Genomic DNA, 18,569 nt, shown 5'->3' with positions numbered 1-18,569 from the left:
ACCGCGATCGTGAATGGTGCCGCTCTGCGGTGCCGACAGAGGGTGGTCTGATCAAGGCAGGCTTGCCGATCGACTATATAACCCGCACTGGCGTTGCCGGGAGTTGAGGCGGTGCCGGAGTCGACGGTGCCGCTATTGTCGGTGCCGCGGCAGGTATCGGAGCCGGGCTGTCCGACTTAGTATAGCACTCGGGCTGCGGAGCAGACGGCTCTGACGCAGCTTAATAGTGAGCTCAACCACGGCTCGTACCGGGGAGCTTTCCGGCACCGGACTCGACGGCTCTTGCGTGGCCGGAGATGACGGTGCCGATATTGTTGGTGCCCTGGCAGGTATCGGTGCCGGGCGGTCCGACTTAGTATAGCGCTCGGGCTGCAGAGCAGGCGGCTCAGACGCAGCAGGAGTCTTGTGCCTCTTCATCCTCCAGGAGAGGGATCCATGCCGAGCGGACGTTGGTGCCGGCGACGGCCGGTGCCGAGAGGCGTTGGCGGTACCGGCGATCCGGTGCTGAGGGAATGCTTCTTGAAGACTGACCAGCGCTCAGTGCCGAGAGCGGAGGAGTAAGAGCTGCCTCCCTCAGGAGCTGCTTGAGACGAAAGTCTCGCTCCCCTATTGTTCTCGGCCTAAAGGCCTTACAAATGCGGCACTTATCTGTTAGGTGAGATTCCTCGAGGCACTTAGGAGAGGTTCTCTTGTCGGCATCGGCTTGTGGCCAGCCGAGCACGGTTTGAAACCCTGTGAACCGGGCATAGTACCCGGCACCAGGTGAGGGGAAGGGGATAATCCGCAAACCCCTGTGAACTATATACACTAACTATACTACAAACGAATAAAGTTAACTACAACTATATAAATCTGAACTAAATATTCAAGAATTAACAAGAGAGACTACGAGTAGCTAGGGAAGTGGAGGTCAGCTAAGCTGCGCTCCACTGTCCCAACGACCGACACGAGCGGTAAGAAGGAACTGAGGAGCGGATGGGTCGGCAGGGGTATATATTCGGCGCTATAGCGGCGCCACTCCAGGGGGCGCCCAGCCGACCCACCGAGTGTTGCTAGGGTAAAAATCTTCCGACGAACGTGCACGTGGCGCGCGCACATCTAACTGGAATGCATATGAGCAATCACTTGAAGAAAAATCCCTGTAACTAGGACAGGAAAGACAGGTTGCCTGAATATTACTCCTACTTATTTACATTTGTGGGATTTGCCCACAGCCCAGCTGCATTTTGGAATCTTCTAGAAAAGCAGTACCTGTCGGAACCACAAGTAAGCATTCTGTGCCCCGAGAGTACACACAGTTCCCATCCTCTTCAGTGCCTTCCTTTTCACAACTAACTGTAGATTCTCTGGGTCCAAACAGGAGTTTGTGTGTATGTACATCCCACAAACAGTAATATGCAGAACCACCTCAAAGAAGAATTGCTCATTTCAGGTCAGCAGTCAAGTGACGTTAAATATATCCCTCTCCCTGCACTAATGGAAACCCAAAAGATGGAGAATATGTTCAATATATTCAGACTAGCAAACCCGTTTGCAGAAAACAAGTATTTTCCAGGCAATTCTGGTTTGCAAGGGAAAAAAATGCCACACAAATCATTTCCTGGGAAAAGTTATCTGCTACTGGATGAACCCAAGGAATTTGCTCCACCCCAAAACAAAATACTCAATTTTGTATTAATTTACTTCAAAAACAGCAGCTGCATTTTGGCTTCCATCCTTAGTTTTCGAGAAAATTTTAGTTGTCTTTTTTCACTAAAATCCTTTACAAAAAAATTCCAAACTTCCCCTACAATCCCACCCCAATTCCAGGCACTCAGAAAGGAGTATGTCTTACTCCTTTTTGGTTTCTTCAGAAGACTTTGCTTCTCCCTTCTCACTCTCTGGTTCTTTTGGCTGCTCTGTCTCACTGGATGTAGCAGGTGGAGTTTCATTCTCTTGCTCCTCTCCAGTAGAAGCAGATTCCTCAGAGCTGACTTCCGGGTCTAATGAAAGATTTGGAAATACAAAGTCTGTATCCAAAACAAAACTCTACTCTTTAAAAAAAGACACAGGGAGAGTTTATAAACACACCCAAAAGCAGCCATTTCCCAGATAATCTCTGTGAAAAACTCAAATTATCCACTTAAACTAAACTTTAAATAGTTCTATGAACTTATTAAATCTCTTCAGTATGTCATGATTAGCAGTAAAATGCCAGAGTAAGCTTCAAAACAGACATTACATAAAAATTCTCAAACTGAATTAACTCACTTTTCTTATTTCACCCACTTCCCCCCTCCCGCCCTGTCCCACATCTCCTTTTCCTAGATTATGGAAGTTTACTATCATTGTGGTCATTCAAGTGAGATGCCACAGAAGAAGACACTATCATCTCTGTTTCGTGCTAACTCTAGATGAAGTGGAAAGGTTTTTGCCTAGACTGAGATGATCTCTGGCATCCTTACACACCTTAATACTGAAGAGACACTGCCAGTTAAAATTTGACATTTAGAGATCAACTTGAGATCAATATAAACATACCCATGAGTTCTTTTGTTTTCAAGAATAGGTTTGATCACGACCAACTACTGTTTTAAAAATATCACAGTCTTTGTTTATACTAAAAACAGTAGTGTTTAAAAATGTTAACATGTTACCTAAATGTTCACTAGTCATGCATGGTTCTAGACAGGGCCTTAGAGTTTTCATTTCTGTCTGGTTCTGCTCAATATCTTCATCAATGATTTGGATAATGGCAGAGAGTACAGTTATAAAGTTTGCAGATAATACCAAGCTGTGAGGGGCTGCAAGTGCTTTGGAGGATAGGATTAAAATTCAAAATGATCTGAACAAACTGGAGAAATAGTCTGAATAAATAGGATGAAATTCAATAAGAACATATGCAAAGTACTCCATTTAGGAAGAAACAAGTTGCATACATGGAAAATGACTGCATAGGAAAGAGTACTGCAGAAAGAGATCTGGGGGTCATAGTAGACCATAAGCTAAATATGACTCAGTGTAACATGGTTGCAAAAAACAGCAAACATCATTCTGGAATGTATTAGCAGGAGTGTTGTAAGCAAGACACAAGAAGTAATTCTTCCACTCTAGTTGAGGCCTAATCAGCGCAGAACAGAGTATCGTGTCCAGTTCTGGGCACCACAATTCAGGAAAGATGTGGACAAATTGGAGAAAGTCCCGACAAGAGCTACAAAAATGATTAAAGGTCTAGAAAGCATGACCTATGAGGGAAGACTGAAAAAATTAGTCTGGAAAAGAGAAGACAGAGGGGATGTGATAACAGTTTTCAAGTACATAAAAAGTTGTTACAAGGAAGAGGGAGAAAAATTGTTCTTCTTAACCTCTGAGGACAGGACAAGAAGCAATGGGCTTAAAATTGCAGCAAGGGAGGTTTAGGTTGGACATAAGGAAAAACTTCCTGTCGGGGTAGTGGAATCTCCATCATTGGAGATTTTTAAGAGCAGGTCAGACAAACACCTGTCAGAAATCATCTAGAAGATAATACTTAGTCTGCCATGAGTGCAGGAGACTGGACTAGATGCTCTCGAGGTCCCTTCCAGTCCTATGATTAAATTGGCAAATTCATTATTTCAACTGTCCATTCGTTACCTGTTTGGATGGAGAGCCCCTAACCTACTCTAGTTACTCTGTGCACTATAGAAAGCCATCTTCCCTCTCCCTTTAAGAAGTGTGCTCAAGTGACTTTCTGCTGCGCACATTTTTCTTTGAAATTTTGTGAATTTAAAATATCAATTCAAATGCATTAACAACGATTTTTGCATTAATTTCATTTTTTCCCACAAGAAAGAGGGTAAAAGGGATCAGTGGGATTAACTGAATATGATATCCAAGAATCATTTTGCCAAGAAATTCAGCAGAGGTGATATGATCAGAGATGCAACTTACATCAATCTTACAAAGAGGTAGTGTGACGGGGCAGCTGCCCCTGACTGGCTGGCAAAAGGTTAATAGCAGACCTTGGAGTGGCTGTGCAGAACCCAGCCAACCAGAGGAAGGCTTGGAAGCAGCCAATCAGGGCCAGGCTGGGCCCTATAAGAAGGGCTGCAGAGCAGAGAGGAGCTCAGTCTCTCCCTGAAGCTTGAGGGAGAAGGACTGGCTGCCTGTAGAGAGCAGTGCCTGGGACAGAGCAGTGCTGGGCAGGGTCAGGGGTGTAAGCGGAGCTCCAGCCTGGCTGGCTCCCAGACGGAAGCCTTGATACAGGGGCCGAGTAGATGCCGGGGCTATGTGGCCCAGGGAAAGCAGGTAGTGGCAGAGGGGAAGGAGTGAGTGGCTGCCAGCTATACGGTCCCTGCATCGGGGCCCAGAGAAGCGGGCAGGCCTGGGGAAGCGGTCAGCCAAAGGAATGCAGTTTGCCCCTGAGTGAGGGGCAGGACTAGGGGCTGCAGTTTGCCACTGCGGTGAGAGGCCAGGCGAAGGACTGATTGTTTCCCCGGATGGGAGGAGACAATGGAGTTAGGGCACAGTTGGAGGGCCATGCCCTGAAGAGGACGCCGTGATCCGGCAGTGATGCGGGTCCCCATTACACCTTGCTAAACTGAATAGTCCATCAACACAACAGAAAAAAGCAGAAAAACGTGCAGTTAAGTCATTCAGCATCCTGTCTACACTCCATTCATCAGCCCCCCTTCTCAATCTCAGACTGCCTTCCTTCCACCAATGAAAGCCACATATCTCTACTTTCACCCTGAACAACCAACAGGCAATCATAACAGACCATGCTTATTGGTTATATGTTCATGCAATGCAGTAAAGCCACAACTATATTAATCATAAAACAAATTTAGTTTATGTGGTTTTGTACTGGTGCATGTAAGTGAGGTATGGTTTCAGATTGCAAATGATGGCTGCAAGACAAAAAAACTTTTCAACTACCAAAAATAAAGGCATGTGAATGGGAGTTCTTTGTTAGTGACTGCTCTAACCTTGGCGGTAATATCTATGTAGGAATTACAGAACTGAAGTCTGTGTTGGTGTACACATTGGTAACTCAGTATACAATTATTAGCCTGTCGTATGAAAGGAGACTTGAGGAGCTCGGTTTGTTTTCCTTAACCAAAAGAAGGTTGAGAGGAGATATGATTGCTCTCTTTAAATATATCAGAGGGATAAATACCAGGGAGGGAGAGGAATTATTTCAGCTCAGTACTAATGTGGACACAAGAACAAATGGATATAAATTGGCAGTCGGGAAGTTTAGGCTTGAAATTAGACGAAGGTTTCTAACCATCAGGGGAGTGAAATTCTGGAACAGCCTACCGAGGGAAACAGTGGGGGCGAAGGACCTCTCTGGCTTTAAGATTAAGCTTGATAAGTTTATGGAGGGAATGGTTTGATAGGATAAGGTGATTTAGTCAATAGGTCAATAACGTGCCACCACTGGTAATTAGTACCGAGGGTCAATGTTGGGATATTGAAAGTCTTTCCTGAGAGTCTGGCTGGAGAGTCTTGCCCGCATGCTCGGGTTCAGCTGATCGCCATATTTGGGGTTGGGAAGGAATTTTCCTCCAGGGTAGATTGGCAGTGGCCCTGGAGGTTTTTCGCCTTCCTCCGCAGCATGGGGCAGGGGTCTCTTGCTGAAGGATTATCTGCTACTTGAAGTCTTTAAATCAGGATTTGGGGACTTCAACAGCTGAGTCAAGGGAGAGAATTATTTCAGGAGTGGGTGGGTCAGCTTTTGTGGCCTGCATCTTGCAGGAGGTCAGACTAGATGATCATAATGTTCCCTTCTAATCTTAAGTTCTATGATTCTATGAATTATCATTTCATTTTACCTGGCTTGGCCTCCTCACCTTCAGCAGGTTTGCTTTTGGGAGGAGTTTCCCGAGCAGAAGAATTCACAGCACGACGGATTGGCATGGTGTCGTCTTCAACCTTCTTTAAGAAACAGAATAAGAAAATCAAGCAAATATGAGAAAGAGCCTGAGAAAGTTCCTGAAATGGGCCTAAAGCAGAGTATTAGAAGCTACTGGAAGAAGTGTGTGGAGAAATTTTTCAGGCAAGATCTGATGCAATCAGCTTTCTAAATTTACAGGTAAAACCCAAACCAGCTTCTCTGAAGCACATTCGGAGACAAAATAGTTTCACGTTTTTTATTTCAGTTTACAATTTATGAGAGAGAATCTTTTCATTTCAATTCAGTTAAATGAGGAGAACATTTGAGGATTCTGGCAAACCAGACACATCTCAGGGAAATCAGGGGAGGGGAGGAAGCATGCCTATAGGGTTTTAATCAGACTCCCAACCAAGTTTCCTACAAGCAGGGGAGGAAAAGTATAAAATAACCCTCAGCAGGGCTGGAAGCCAAGAACTGATCCAAGGGCGAGCTTGGAGAATGGGTCAGACCCTACCTCACTTAACTTGTCCGTGTGGATCAGCTGAGCTCCCGTTAACAATGGAAGCGCCTTATGATGTAAGGGTTCAGCTTCAGACAGATCAGTCGCCATTTAAATTAATTTCTAGCCCCAAGTGCAGGTAACACTGTGGAGCCCCAGGTTTTAACCACAAAGATTTTTTCCTAATGGTTTTCACAGTGCAGTGAGGAGTCAACCTAAAGTACAGAAGAGATCTGGTATGATTAACAAAAAACAAAAAAACAACCACTTCTATTAAACTAAAGATTTAAAAAAAAAAAAAAATGAAAAGGATGAATTACTGTTTACATCAACATGACTGACAGTATGTACTTCATGTTCGATAAAGATGCCACAACATCAACACACACAAACTATTATACATAACTAGGACAAAGGCAGAAGCTATAGCAGCAGTCTGTTCTGTTAATGCACCTTCTAAGGGAAAAAGGAGACCACAAAGGAAGAAACATTCAAAAACAGAATCACCACAATACACTATGCCTAAAGCACAGGGTGGATAAAAATCAATGATTTAATTTAAATCGCATTTTTTTGATAAAATGCTTTTTGAGGGAAAAAAACTACCTAAAGATATAGTTTTAATTAAGATACATTATAGCTCAAAGATATCTCATCATGGAATAGGGATTATAAATTCTAATTCTATAGTATGAGACAATGTAATGTTCAAGAAAAGTTTTGTAAATGAGTTCCAATAGTTCATGAATTAGAGACCCAATCTTACGGGGTTCCAGGGGCTGCTGTATAGATTAACCTAAATAATCTTTCTATCTAGCCAATGGGACTCGGTGCTCAGTCTAGAAGATACCATCAGAGATGCCTAATTTTGCAGTTCTCAAACTGTGGATTTGTGTCTCCAGAGATAATAAGCTTGTTAACAGCAAAATTGTTTTAAAATAAATAAACTGATTTGAGATCTACATACCATTCTCCCACTAGAAGGGAAAACCTGTAATGGCAGCAGGCCGTAAAAGAGACCCAGTTTGGGAATAAGAACCATTCAAGAAATATATGTTTGCTGATAATGTTTTAAAGAAAGTCACACCAGTGAACTGGTGGAAGTCACTTAAGCACTTGGATTCAGAGAATGTTGAAGTGATAATCTCACTTTTAACAGCAGTAGCTTCTTCTGCTGGTGTAGAAAGAATATTTTTTTCCTTTGGACTAATTCATTCCAAACTGAGTAATCGTTTAGGACCTGAAAAAGCAGGAAAGCTTGTTTTTCTTTTCCAGATTAGGAACAAACAAGAAAATGAAGGTGAAGACGACTGAGTTAGCAGCTAACATTTTAATATTAGAAGCCAATATTTTAAGTTTCTCATGTTGACCTGGCTGACAGAGTTGATTGAATTTTTTTTAAAATATTTCATTTAACTATTTTAGTTAAAACAATTTTAACAAAAACAAACCTGAATTTAAAAAACTTGGTTTAATGAAATTCAAAAAATCATGTTTGTTTTGTTAAAAGTTTTTATGTTTGCTGTTGAAGAAAAAAATCCAGAATACATAACATTGTTGTTTAAGTTAAATAAAACAAATTTAAATGTCTGTCTGGCGATGTTCTCCTCCTAATACAGCATGGCAAGAAAATCCTCCAAATATTAATGATTAACCTGTTGAATTGGAGATATTTATGAAGTAATTGGGAGATGAACTATCTGCTTCAATTACCTTTGGTAAATGAAATATCCAAACAATCATTCATTTTCTGATATAGCTGTAGAACTAATCTGAAAAGTTTTCAAAATTATACATTTTTAAAGTGATTTGTGTGTACCTTTTAAAAATGAAACCTACATCTATCTCTGAGTTGTGAAGAATATGTATTAAGGTTATAACAACCAATAAGAATGCACTTTTATGTAGAAATCCATGATTCAATCGAGTCTTCCTGACTAGTGATTTAAATCAAATCCACCCTGCTAAAGCACCAGTTGGCTAAAGATAAAGCTTCAAGGTAACAGGGCTAGAGCAGGACTTGAAAAAATTACCTAGTACCTACTAACCCAGCAGTAGGCAACCTATGGCACAAATGCCAAAGGCGGCACACGAGCTGATTTTCAGTGGCACTCACGCGGCACGGCTCCTGGCCACCAGTCTGGAGGCTCTACATTTTAATTTAATTTTAAATGAAGCTTCTTAAACATTTTAAAAACCTTATTTACTTTACATACATCAATAGTTTAGAATCCTGTGGCACCTTATAGACTAACAGACGTTTTGGAGCATGAGCTTTCGTGGGTGAATACCCACTTCGTCGGATGCAAGGTGCCACAGGATTCTTTGCTGCTTTTACAGATCCAGACTAACACGGCTACCCCTCTGATACTAAGTTTAGTTATATATTATAGACTCATAGAAAGAGACCTTCTAAAAACGTTAAAATGTATTACTGGCACGCAAAACCTTAAATCAGAGTGAATAAATGAAGACTCGGCACACCACTTCTGAAAGGCAGCAGGAGAGCACTGTTTACAAACCTGCAGCTGCCAGACACACACCGGCCTGCCCAGTCCTGTGCTGCCAGCATGCCCCTTCCCAGTGCCTCTGCCACTGCCCACCACCTTCCTCACAGTCCCACCATCACAGCCGCACAGCACCCCATATTCTTGAGGGGATTCTGCACCGGGAGTGCCATGGGGCCAGGGAGCCTGCCTTAGCCCCGCTGCACCGCAGGGCTGGCAATCCCACAGTATTCTTGCCAGCAAGTTAAAGAAGTATGGGCTGGATGAATGGTGGATAGAAAGCTGGCTAGATCATGAGGCTCAACGGGTAGTGACCAATGGCTCCATGTCTAGTTGGCAGCCGGTATCAAGCGGAGTGCCCCAAGGGTCGGTGCTGGGGCTGGTTTTGTTCAATATCTTCATTAAAGATCTGGAGCAGGAGTGGGCAAACTATAGCCCGGGGGGCCGGATCCAGCCCCTCAGGGGTTTGGACTGGCCCGCAGGATTGCCCCCCATGGCGCCATGGCCTGGCACTGCTGTCAGAAGCGGTCCCTGGGCGGGGGCGCAGAGGACTCTGCATGCGTTGCAGCTGCCTCCAGGCACTGCCCCCCTGCAGCTCCCATTGGCCTGGAATGGGGAACTGCGATCAATGGGAGCTTCAGGGGAAGTACCTGCAGGCACGGCAAGGGCAGCATACACAGAGCCCTCCATGCCCAGGGGCTGCAGCGCTCCCTGGAGAGGCACAGAGCCGGGGACAGGGCGGGCAGGCAGGCAGCAGGCCCTGGCCCCGGTGCACCCCGGAGCCACTTTAGGTAAGCAGCGCCAGGCTGGAGCTTGAACCCCTCCTGCATCCCACCCTCCAACTCCCTGCCCTAAGCCCCCTGCCTTAGGGTGACCAGATCACCCAGGTCAAATATCGGGACATGGGGGGGGACAGGGACAGAGGGGGAAAAAATGGCGGCAGAGCAAAAAAAAAAAAAAATCCCCCCCCCCCCCTATTCCTCCTCCCTCCGCAAGCGCTGGAGGGAGGCCCGGGAGACTCAGGGGAGCACGGGGCTGGGGTGAGTGTGAGTCTGGCCTGGCCCCAAGCAGGCAGGACTCGGGCGCGGTACCTGGAGGGAGAGTAGGGGGCGGCCTGCAGGGCCAGGCGGCGGTTGTTCTCCCCACCTGGGCAGCGGGACTTGGGAGCAGCCGCTGCTGCAGCTCCCACTGCTGCGGGGGGAGGAAGCGGCCGCTGGCCAAGCTTGGCGGCTGCGGCTCTAGCACCCATTAACCCCCCGAGCCCGGGCCTGCTGCGGGGACTCAGCGCGCACCCAGCCCCTGGCCAGTCGCGTCTGGGCTGGCTGCCCAGCTGGTGCAACCCCGCGGGCGGCCCCGGAGTGGGGGCAGCAGGCCCCAGCCCCCCCATCCCGCTTCGGTCCCGCAGGAGAACGAATGGGGCTGGGCTGCCGATGCCTCCGCTGCGGGATTGCACCAGCCGGGCAGCCAGCCCAGACACGACTGGCCAGGGGCTGGGCACAGCGTGCGCGCTGCTGGGTCCCTGCAGCAGGCCCGGGCTCGGGGGGTTCTGGCCCGGGCGCCAAAGCCGCAGCCACTGAGCGCCATGTGCTTGGCCGCTTCCTCCCCCCGCGGCAGTGGGAGCTGCAGCAGCGGCTGCTCCCGAGTCCTGCTGCCCAGGTGGGGAGAACAGCCGCCGCCTGGCCCCGCAGGCCACCCCCCTACTCTCCCTTCAGGTACCGAGTCCTGCCTGCTCGGGGCCAGGCCAGACTCTCACTCACCCCGGCCCCGCACTCCCCTGCGTCTCCTGGGCATGGCATGCTTGGCAAGAGGCGGGGATTTGGGGAGGGAGCCAATGGGGGAAGGAGGGGGCAGAGTCAGGGCGGGGGAGAGCGCGAGCCCTTCTGGGCCTGAGTTTTGCTTGTTTGTCCAGTGTCCCGACCTATCATTGGTCGGGACGCGGGACAAACAAGCAAATATCGGGACAGTCCCGATAAAATTGGGACGTCTGGTCACCCTACCCTGCCTGCACCTCGCACCCCTCCTGCACTCCAACTCCCTGTCCTGAGCCCCCTCATATACCTGCACTTCTCCTGTACCTCAACCCCACCCTGAGCCCCCTCCTGCAGTCTGCACCCCTCCTGCACCCCAACCCTCTTGCCATGAGTTGCACACCACACCCCCACCAGCACCCCAACCCCCAGTCCCGGCCCGGCAAACAAATTCCCCACTCATATGTGGCCCTTGGCCCAAAAAGTTTGCCCACCCCGATCTGGAGGATGGCATGGATTGCACCCTCAGCAAGCTTGCAGATGACACTAAACTGGGAGGAGTGGTAGATAGGGTAGGGACAGGATACAGAGGGACCTAGACAAATTAGAGGATTGGACCAAAAGAAATCGGATACGGTTCAACAAGGACAAGTGCAGAGTCCTGCACTTAGGACGGAAGAACCCCATGCACTCCTACAGACTAGGGACCGAGTGGCTAGGCAGCAGTTCTGCAGAAAAGGACCTAGGGGTCACAGTGGATGAGAAGCTGGATTTGAGTCAACAGTGTGCCCTTGTTGCAAGAAGGCTAACGGCATTTTGGGCTGTATAAGTATGAGCATTACCAGCAGATTGAGGGATGTGATCATTCCCCTCTATTTGGCATTAGTGAGGCCTCATCTGGAGTACTGTGTCCAGTTTTGGGCCCCACACTACAAGAAGGATGTGGAAAAATTGGAAAGAGTCCAGAGGAGAGCAATAAAAATGATTAGGGGGCTGGAGCACATGATTTATGAGGAGAGGCTGGGGGAACTGGGATTATTTAGTCTGCAGAAGAGAAGAATGACAGGGGATTTGATAGCTGCTTTCAACTACCTGGGGAGTAGGGAGGATGGAACCAGACTGTTCTCAATGGCAGCAGATGACAGAACAAGAAGCCATGGTCTCAAGTTGCAAGGGGGGAGGTTTAGCTTGGCTATTAGGAAAAACTTTTTCACTAGGAGGGTGGTGAAGCGCTAGAATGGGTTACCTAAGGAGGTGGTGGAATCTCCTTCCTTAGAGGTTTTTAAGGTCAGGCTTGACAAAGCCCTGGCTGCGATGATTTAGTTTGGGATTGGTCCTGTTTTGAGCAGGGTGTTGGACTAGATTACTTCCTGGGTCCCTTCCAACCCTGATATTCTATGATTCTATCCCATGGGCCGGATTGAAAGCCCTGAGAGGCCGGATCTGGCCCGCAGGCATAGTTTGCCCTAGACAATTAAAAGGATTCGCTCTGTCTCTAGAGCAAAGTTCTGTTTCCATCACATTCCCAAGCAACTCAACCTGGGTCTTCTACACAGTTTACTTCTGAGGGCATTCTATGCCAAAAAATTAAAAATTCAGCACAAAAAAAAAAATCTGCAAGTTTTGTCAATAAATGCAGAGGCTCCAGCATGGTAGTGGGAAGCACAGGCCACTGGCTGGATAAAGATCGGAGATCACCCTGTAGCCCTCCCACCCCCCACGCCCAGGACACGGACTCATCGGTGAGGCTGCACTCGACCCTGATACAGCAAAAGGCCTAGGCCTGCCCCAGAAACATCCTGAGCCCCTGCTCCTCTGTGCCAGATATGGGACAGGCAGGCTCAACCAGGCAGGATCCAAGTGTGGAGGGGCTCAGTCTGGGGGGATCCAGGTGAGAGAATTGTGTGGGACAATCTGGGTGCAGGCAGCTCAGTAGGGGTTTAGGTGTGGGTGGGATCTGGATGCCCAGAGATTCATTGCAGGGGGGGGGGTGTTCCAGGTGAAGGCGGGTGCAGTTAGTTGAGGGTCAGTGGCATGGAGGTCCAGATGTGGGGGCTCAGGGTAGGGCACCTGGGTGGTTTGAGAGCTCAGTGGGGGTGCAGGGATGGGGGTTCAGAGGCAGGGGGTATGATGCAGGGCAGCTTCAGATGCAGGGGTTGAGGTTCAATGGGGTGGGGTTCTGGATGTACTGGGTGAGGCTTGGCAGAGGTGTCTGGGTATGGGAGGTCCGGATGCACGGGGGTTGAGTGAATGAGGGAGCAGCTCCCCGTACAGTGACCCTTCCACCCACAGCTGAGGAGTGACAGCAGCAGTAACTAGGGGAGGATGCTGAGCTTCCTGCATCTGGGGGAGGCTTCTGGGGGTGGGTCTGACACAGCCCCAGCCACTCCTTGCAGGGGAAGTGGAAGTCCCATCCTCTCCTGCCTCCAGCCCAGCCAGAACTAGCAGCTGATCCCAGCTCAGGGTAGGAGCCACTGGCTGGGGTATCCCCAGTCCTGCAGTGATTTGCCTCTCTGCCGGCTGCTTGAAATGATGTACCTGCGCTGCTACACCCACATCTTGAATACCATGTGCAGGTGTAGTTGCCCCATCTCAAAAAAGATGTATTGGAATTGGAAAAGGTTCAGAAAAGTGCAACAAAAATTATTAAGGGTATGGAACGGCTTCCATATGAGGAGAGATTAATAAGACTGGGACTTTTCAGCTTGGGGAAAAAAAAAAAAAAGACAGCTAAGGGGAGATATGATTGAGGTCTAAAAAAAACCATGACTGGTATAGAGAAAGTAATAAGGAACTGTTGTTTACTACTTCTCATAACACAAGAACTAGGGGTCACCAAATTAAATTAATAGGCAGCAGGTTTAAAACGAATAAAAGGAAGTATTTCTTCACACAAGGCAGTCAACCTTTGGAATTCCTTGCCTGAGGATACTGTGACGGCCAAGACCACAACAGGGTTCAAAAAAGAACTAGATAAATTCATGAAGGATAGGTCCGTCAATAGCTATTAGCCAGGATGGAAGGGAATGGTGTCCCTAGTGTCTGTTTGCCAGAAGCTGGGAATGAGCAACAGGGATAGATCAATAGATGATTACCTGTTCTGTTCATTCCTCTGGGGCACCTGGCATGGGTCACTGTTGGAAGACAGGATACTGGGCTAGATGGACTTTTGGTCTGACCCAGTAGGGCCGTTCTTATGCTAGGGAGTAGTGCATGACTGCTCTTGCAGTTTCCCTGTCAGAAAATCATTTTTCTGCAGGGAAGCAAAGAAATCTGTGAGGGACATGAATTCTGCGCACGCAGGAGTAATAGTAACAGAGCAAAATGAGAAACATTCATACAAACAAAATTGGTGGCAGTTGGGGGGTGAGGAGGGAGGACTTGAGAGGAACATGTAATATTTGGAAATGATGATTCCTGAAGACTAAATACGGACAACGAGGTTCAAGTTTCACAAAAAAGACCGTCCCTTCAGAATTTAGTGGACCAAATTCAGCCCTAGTACAAGGGCTGATTTAGGGCTGAGCAAGGCTAAGAGTATCTCCAATTCAACTGTAGGCCAATCAAAGGGAGGTAGTAAGATAACTGGAACTATTCCCAGATGAACCAAGCAGGCAGCATTTCAACAGGAGACATACCCTGAGACATTTCTTTAACAGGCAACTGCAAAAGGCAGGCGTTTCTGATGATTAAATACAATTTATTCACTTCCTCTACAATGTAAACCTCATTTGATGCTCTTTAGGACAATTTTATTAAAAGAGTGTAAGTGTCATTTTAAAAAGTGTTGTGGTCTCTACACTAATGGAAGTGAATGAAGTAGACTAGGTTTGTTCCCCCCACCCCCCTTAGTGGTAAAAAGCTAAGTTCATAAAGTGTTGCATTCCAAACAAACAAGGGAAAATGAACTTTTCTGTGTCATTCCACTCTTCTCCTGGAATTTCAATACATACTAAACCCTTTGCCCTATGTCCAGCACTTTAATTTCATTTCTGTCTGGGATGGGAGGCCCCATCAAATGTGGGGGGGGGGGGGGGGGAAGAGAGAACACCTAATGAAATTTTGGAATCTATTTCAGAGTCTTTCAATTATTAATCTAATTACTATAAACTATCAACAGCTTTGGCTATCAAAGAATTCCTACATTCTTTTGGTTACCATTCATTACTCAACAGGCAGTTCAAAGAAACTAGATGCTTTAGTTAAGGTAGATTGAAACTGATAAGTCATGTCAATTTCACTCTGCTCCTCTCATATAGATGTTCCTATAAAAATGCAAAATGCAGGGAGAATGGAAGGAATAGAGGTCTGCTGAATTTAAAGCTCTGATAGGGGGAGACAAGGTCACAAGTGCTTCTGGTCCTCTCAAGTCAAAGTTCAAGGTCTGCCAGCTGGAATCATCTGGGCATATCTTAACTAATCAATTCCATGCTACCGCAAGGGCCTTAGGCATTAGTGGCACCTTAGGCCTGGTCTACAACTACGCATTTAAACCGGTTTTAGGAGCGTTAAACCGATTTAACGCCACACCCGTCCACACTAAGAGGCCCCTTATATCGATTTTAATGGCTCTTTAAATCGGTTTCTGTACTCCTCCCCGACAGGAGTAGCGCTAATATCGGGATTAACATATCGGAATAGGGTTAGTGTGGCCGCAAATCGACGGTATTGGCCTCCGGGCGGTATCCCACAGTGCACCACTGACCGCTCTGGACATGATTCTGAACTCTGATGCACTGGCCAGGTAGACAGGAAAAGCCCCACGAACTTTTGAAATTCATTTCCTGCTTCCCCAGCATGGAGAGCTCATCAGCACAGGTGACCACGCACAGCTCATCTGCACAGGTAACAATGCAGTCTCCTGAGAATCGAAAAAGAGCCCCAGCATGGACTGCACGGGAGGTACTGGATCTGATCGCTATATGGGGAGAGGATTCAGTGCTAACAGAACTGCGTTCCAAAAGACGAAATGAAAAAGTATTTGAAAGAATTTCTAAGGCTAATGACGGATAAAGGCCACAGCAGGGACTCACTGCAGTGCAGAGTGAAAGTTAAGGAGCTCAGACAAGCCTACCAGAAAACCAAAGAAGCAAACAGAAGGTCCGGGGCAGAGCCAAAAACATGCCGCTTCTACGCTGAGCTGCATGCAATTTTAGGGGGCTGCGCCACAAGTACCCCACCCCTGTCCGTGGATTCCGAGGTGGGGGTTGTAATCTCCACCATGGCTGAGGATTATGTGGACAGGGAAGATGACGATGAAGAAGAGGAGGACGAGCTAGCAGACAGCACACAGAACTCCGTGAGCCCCAACAGCCAGGAGCTTTTTCTCACCCTGACGGAATTACCCTCCCAAGCCACTACCCCAGACAATGAAGCCATGGAACGGACCTCTGGTGAGTGTACCTTTGCAAATATCAAACATTGTTTTTTAAGCAAGCGTTTTTTAAATGATTGATTTGCCCTGAGGACTTGGGATGCATTCGCAGACAGGGACATCTCGATGAAGCGCTCCTGGGAGGTACTCCAGAAGCCTTTGCAGAAGGTTTCTGGGCAAGGCAGTCTTGTTCCGTCCACCATGGTAGGACACTTTACCACGCCATGCATGTAGCAAGTAATCAGGTATCATTGCATGGCAAAGCATAGCTGCGTATGGTCCCGGTGATTGCTGGCATTCAAGAAGCATCCATTCTTTATCTCGCTGTGTTATCCTCAGCAAAAAGTGATATTGTTCAGGGTAACCTGGTTGAAAATCAGGAATTTAAGTAAGGGGGATGGCCATTTTCCTGCTGGGTTCGTGGACTGCAGCAGCTTAAAAAACAAATCCTTTCCTGCACATAGCCAAGTGGGGGGCGGGGAGGAGTGAAATGCCGATGATCTTTTTCGTGTTTGGTCAGCAGGGATCTTCCCCAAGCTACCAGCCACGCAGTGGGGGGGGGGGGGGGGGAGAAGGGTGTTGATTAGCAGGGAGCTAGCATGGTATTAGCCATGCGTTGGGGGGAGGGGTAAATCACTGCAGAAGCCGAAAGACAGTGGCTTACCATGGCCGCATGCAAGCTGAATTCTGATGCCCGGACCTGTGTCTGTGAGATCTGTAACCCCAGAGCTGCAGGCACTCAGTATTAAGATGAAAAATGCGACCTTGTAGGGAAATCACATGTGCTATGTAAGGTGAATAGTGCTGTTCACTGTGAAAGAGTATAACCATTGTTCTGTACAATGTATCTTTTTAAATACTTCTCTCCCTCATGCAGCTGCAAATTTTTCAAGCCTCCCTGCTCCATCCCAAAGGCTAGCACAGATAAAGCGGAGGAAAAAGAAGACGCGAGATGAAATGTTCTTCGATATTATGGAAGTTACACAAAGGAAAGAGCTCATCTGAATGAGTGGAAGGACGTGGTATCAAATTACAGGAAAGATGCCAGTGAACGTAAGGACAGGAGGGACACCCGAGATGAGAGGTGGCGGCAGGAAGACCGGCAGGAAGATCAGCGGTGGCGGGATGCAACTCTGGGGCTGCTGCGTGATCAAACTGACATGCTCCGGCGTCTGGTGGAGCTTCAGGAACGGCAGCAGGATCACAGAGTGCCGCTGCAGCCCCTATATAAGCACCCTCAACCCCCACCATGTTCCACATCCTCCTCACCCAGATGTGTAAGAACGCGTGGGGGGAGGCTCCGTGCACCCGCCCACTCCACCCCCGTGGACAGCCCAACCAGAAGGCTGTCATTACTGTGAAATTTTTTAAGTGGCCTTCTCCATCCCTCCTATCCTCCTCCCAAACCACACCCGTACTTATCTCCCTCTTTTTATAATGAATTAATAAAGAATACATGATTTTTAAACGAGAGTGACTTTATTTGCATAAGTAAGCTGTACTCGAAGGGGGAGGGTGGGTTGCTTACAGGGAATGAGTCAATCAAGGGGGGTGGGGGTTCATCAAGGGGAAACAAACACAGCAGTCACACCCTACCCTGGCCAGTGATGAAGCTCGTTTTCAAAGCTTCTCTGATGCGCACCGCTTCCTGGTGTGCTCTTCTAATCTCCCTGGTGTCTGGCTGCGCGTAATCAGCGGCCAGGTGATTTGCCTCAGCCTCCCACCCCGCCATAAAGGTCTCCCCCTTACTCTCACAGAGATTGTGGAGAATACAGCAAGCAGCAACAACATAGGGGACATTGGTTTGGCTGAGGTCTGAGCGAGTCAGTAATGTCTGCCAGCGCGCCTTTAAACGGCCAAATGCACATTCCACCACCATTCTGCACTTGCTCAGCCTGTAATTGAACAGATCCTGACCACTGTCCAGGCTGCCTGTGTATGGCTTCATGAGCAATGGCATCAAGGGGTAGGCTGGGTCCCCCAGGATAACGACAGGCATTTCAACATCCCCAACTGTTATTTTCTGGTCTGGGAAGTAATTCCCTTGCTGCAGCCGTTTAAACAGAGTAGTGTTTGAAGACGCGAGCGTCATGAACCCTCCCTGGCCATCCCACGTGGATGTTTGTGAAACGTCCCTTGTGATCTACCAGTGCTTGCAGCACCATTGAAAAGTACCCCTTCCGGTTTACGTACTGGGTGCCCTGGCGCTGCGGTGCCAAGATAGGGATATGGGTTCCATCTATCGCCCCCCCACAGTTAGGGAATCCCAGTGCAGCAAAGCCATCCACTATGGCCTGCACGTTTCCCAGAGTCACCTTTCGTAGCAGCAGCTTAGTGATTGCTTTGGCTAGTTGCATCACAGCAGCCCCCACAGTAGATTTTCCAACTCCAAATTGATTCCCGACTGACCGGTAGCTGTCTGGCGTTGCAAGCTTCCACAGGGCTATCGCCACTCGCTTCTCTACTGTGAGGGCTGCTCTCATCTTGGTATTATGGCGTTTCAGGGCAGGGGCAAGCAAGTCACAAAGTTCCATGAAAGTGCCTTACGCATGCGAAAGTTTCGCAGCCACTGGGAATCGTCCCA

The 18,569-nt window shown here is 47.9% G+C and overlaps 1 protein-coding gene across 9 annotated transcripts in view; it reads right to left on the bottom strand.

The window, feature by feature from the left end:
* Positions 1 to 18,569, bottom strand: part of LOC120387739 (heterochromatin protein 1-binding protein 3) — a 94,702-nt gene that overhangs the window by 52,797 nt on the left and 23,336 nt on the right. Inside the window, exons 2-4 of one of the 9 annotated variants that reach the window (XM_039508813.1) lie at positions 6,372 to 6,571; positions 5,814 to 5,898; positions 1,835 to 1,982 (exon numbers count right to left, since the gene is read on the bottom strand). In XM_039508813.1, the coding sequence (XP_039364747.1) occupies positions 1,835 to 1,982; positions 5,814 to 5,898; positions 6,372 to 6,467 (329 nt within the window). In that variant the 5' untranslated portion in view covers positions 6,468 to 6,571. Of the gene's footprint in view, positions 1 to 1,834; positions 1,983 to 5,795; positions 5,899 to 6,371; positions 6,572 to 18,569 lie in introns of all 9 variants that reach the window. The other 8 variants (XM_039508815.1, XM_039508810.1, XM_039508811.1 and 5 more) reach the window with 8 other exon arrangements.

Source organism: Mauremys reevesii, linkage group 21 (genome assembly GCF_016161935.1).
Source record: "Mauremys reevesii isolate NIE-2019 linkage group 21, ASM1616193v1, whole genome shotgun sequence".
Taxonomy (NCBI): domain Eukaryota; kingdom Metazoa; phylum Chordata; order Testudines; family Geoemydidae; genus Mauremys; species Mauremys reevesii.
This window is presented reverse-complemented; position numbering and strand designations above follow the sequence as displayed.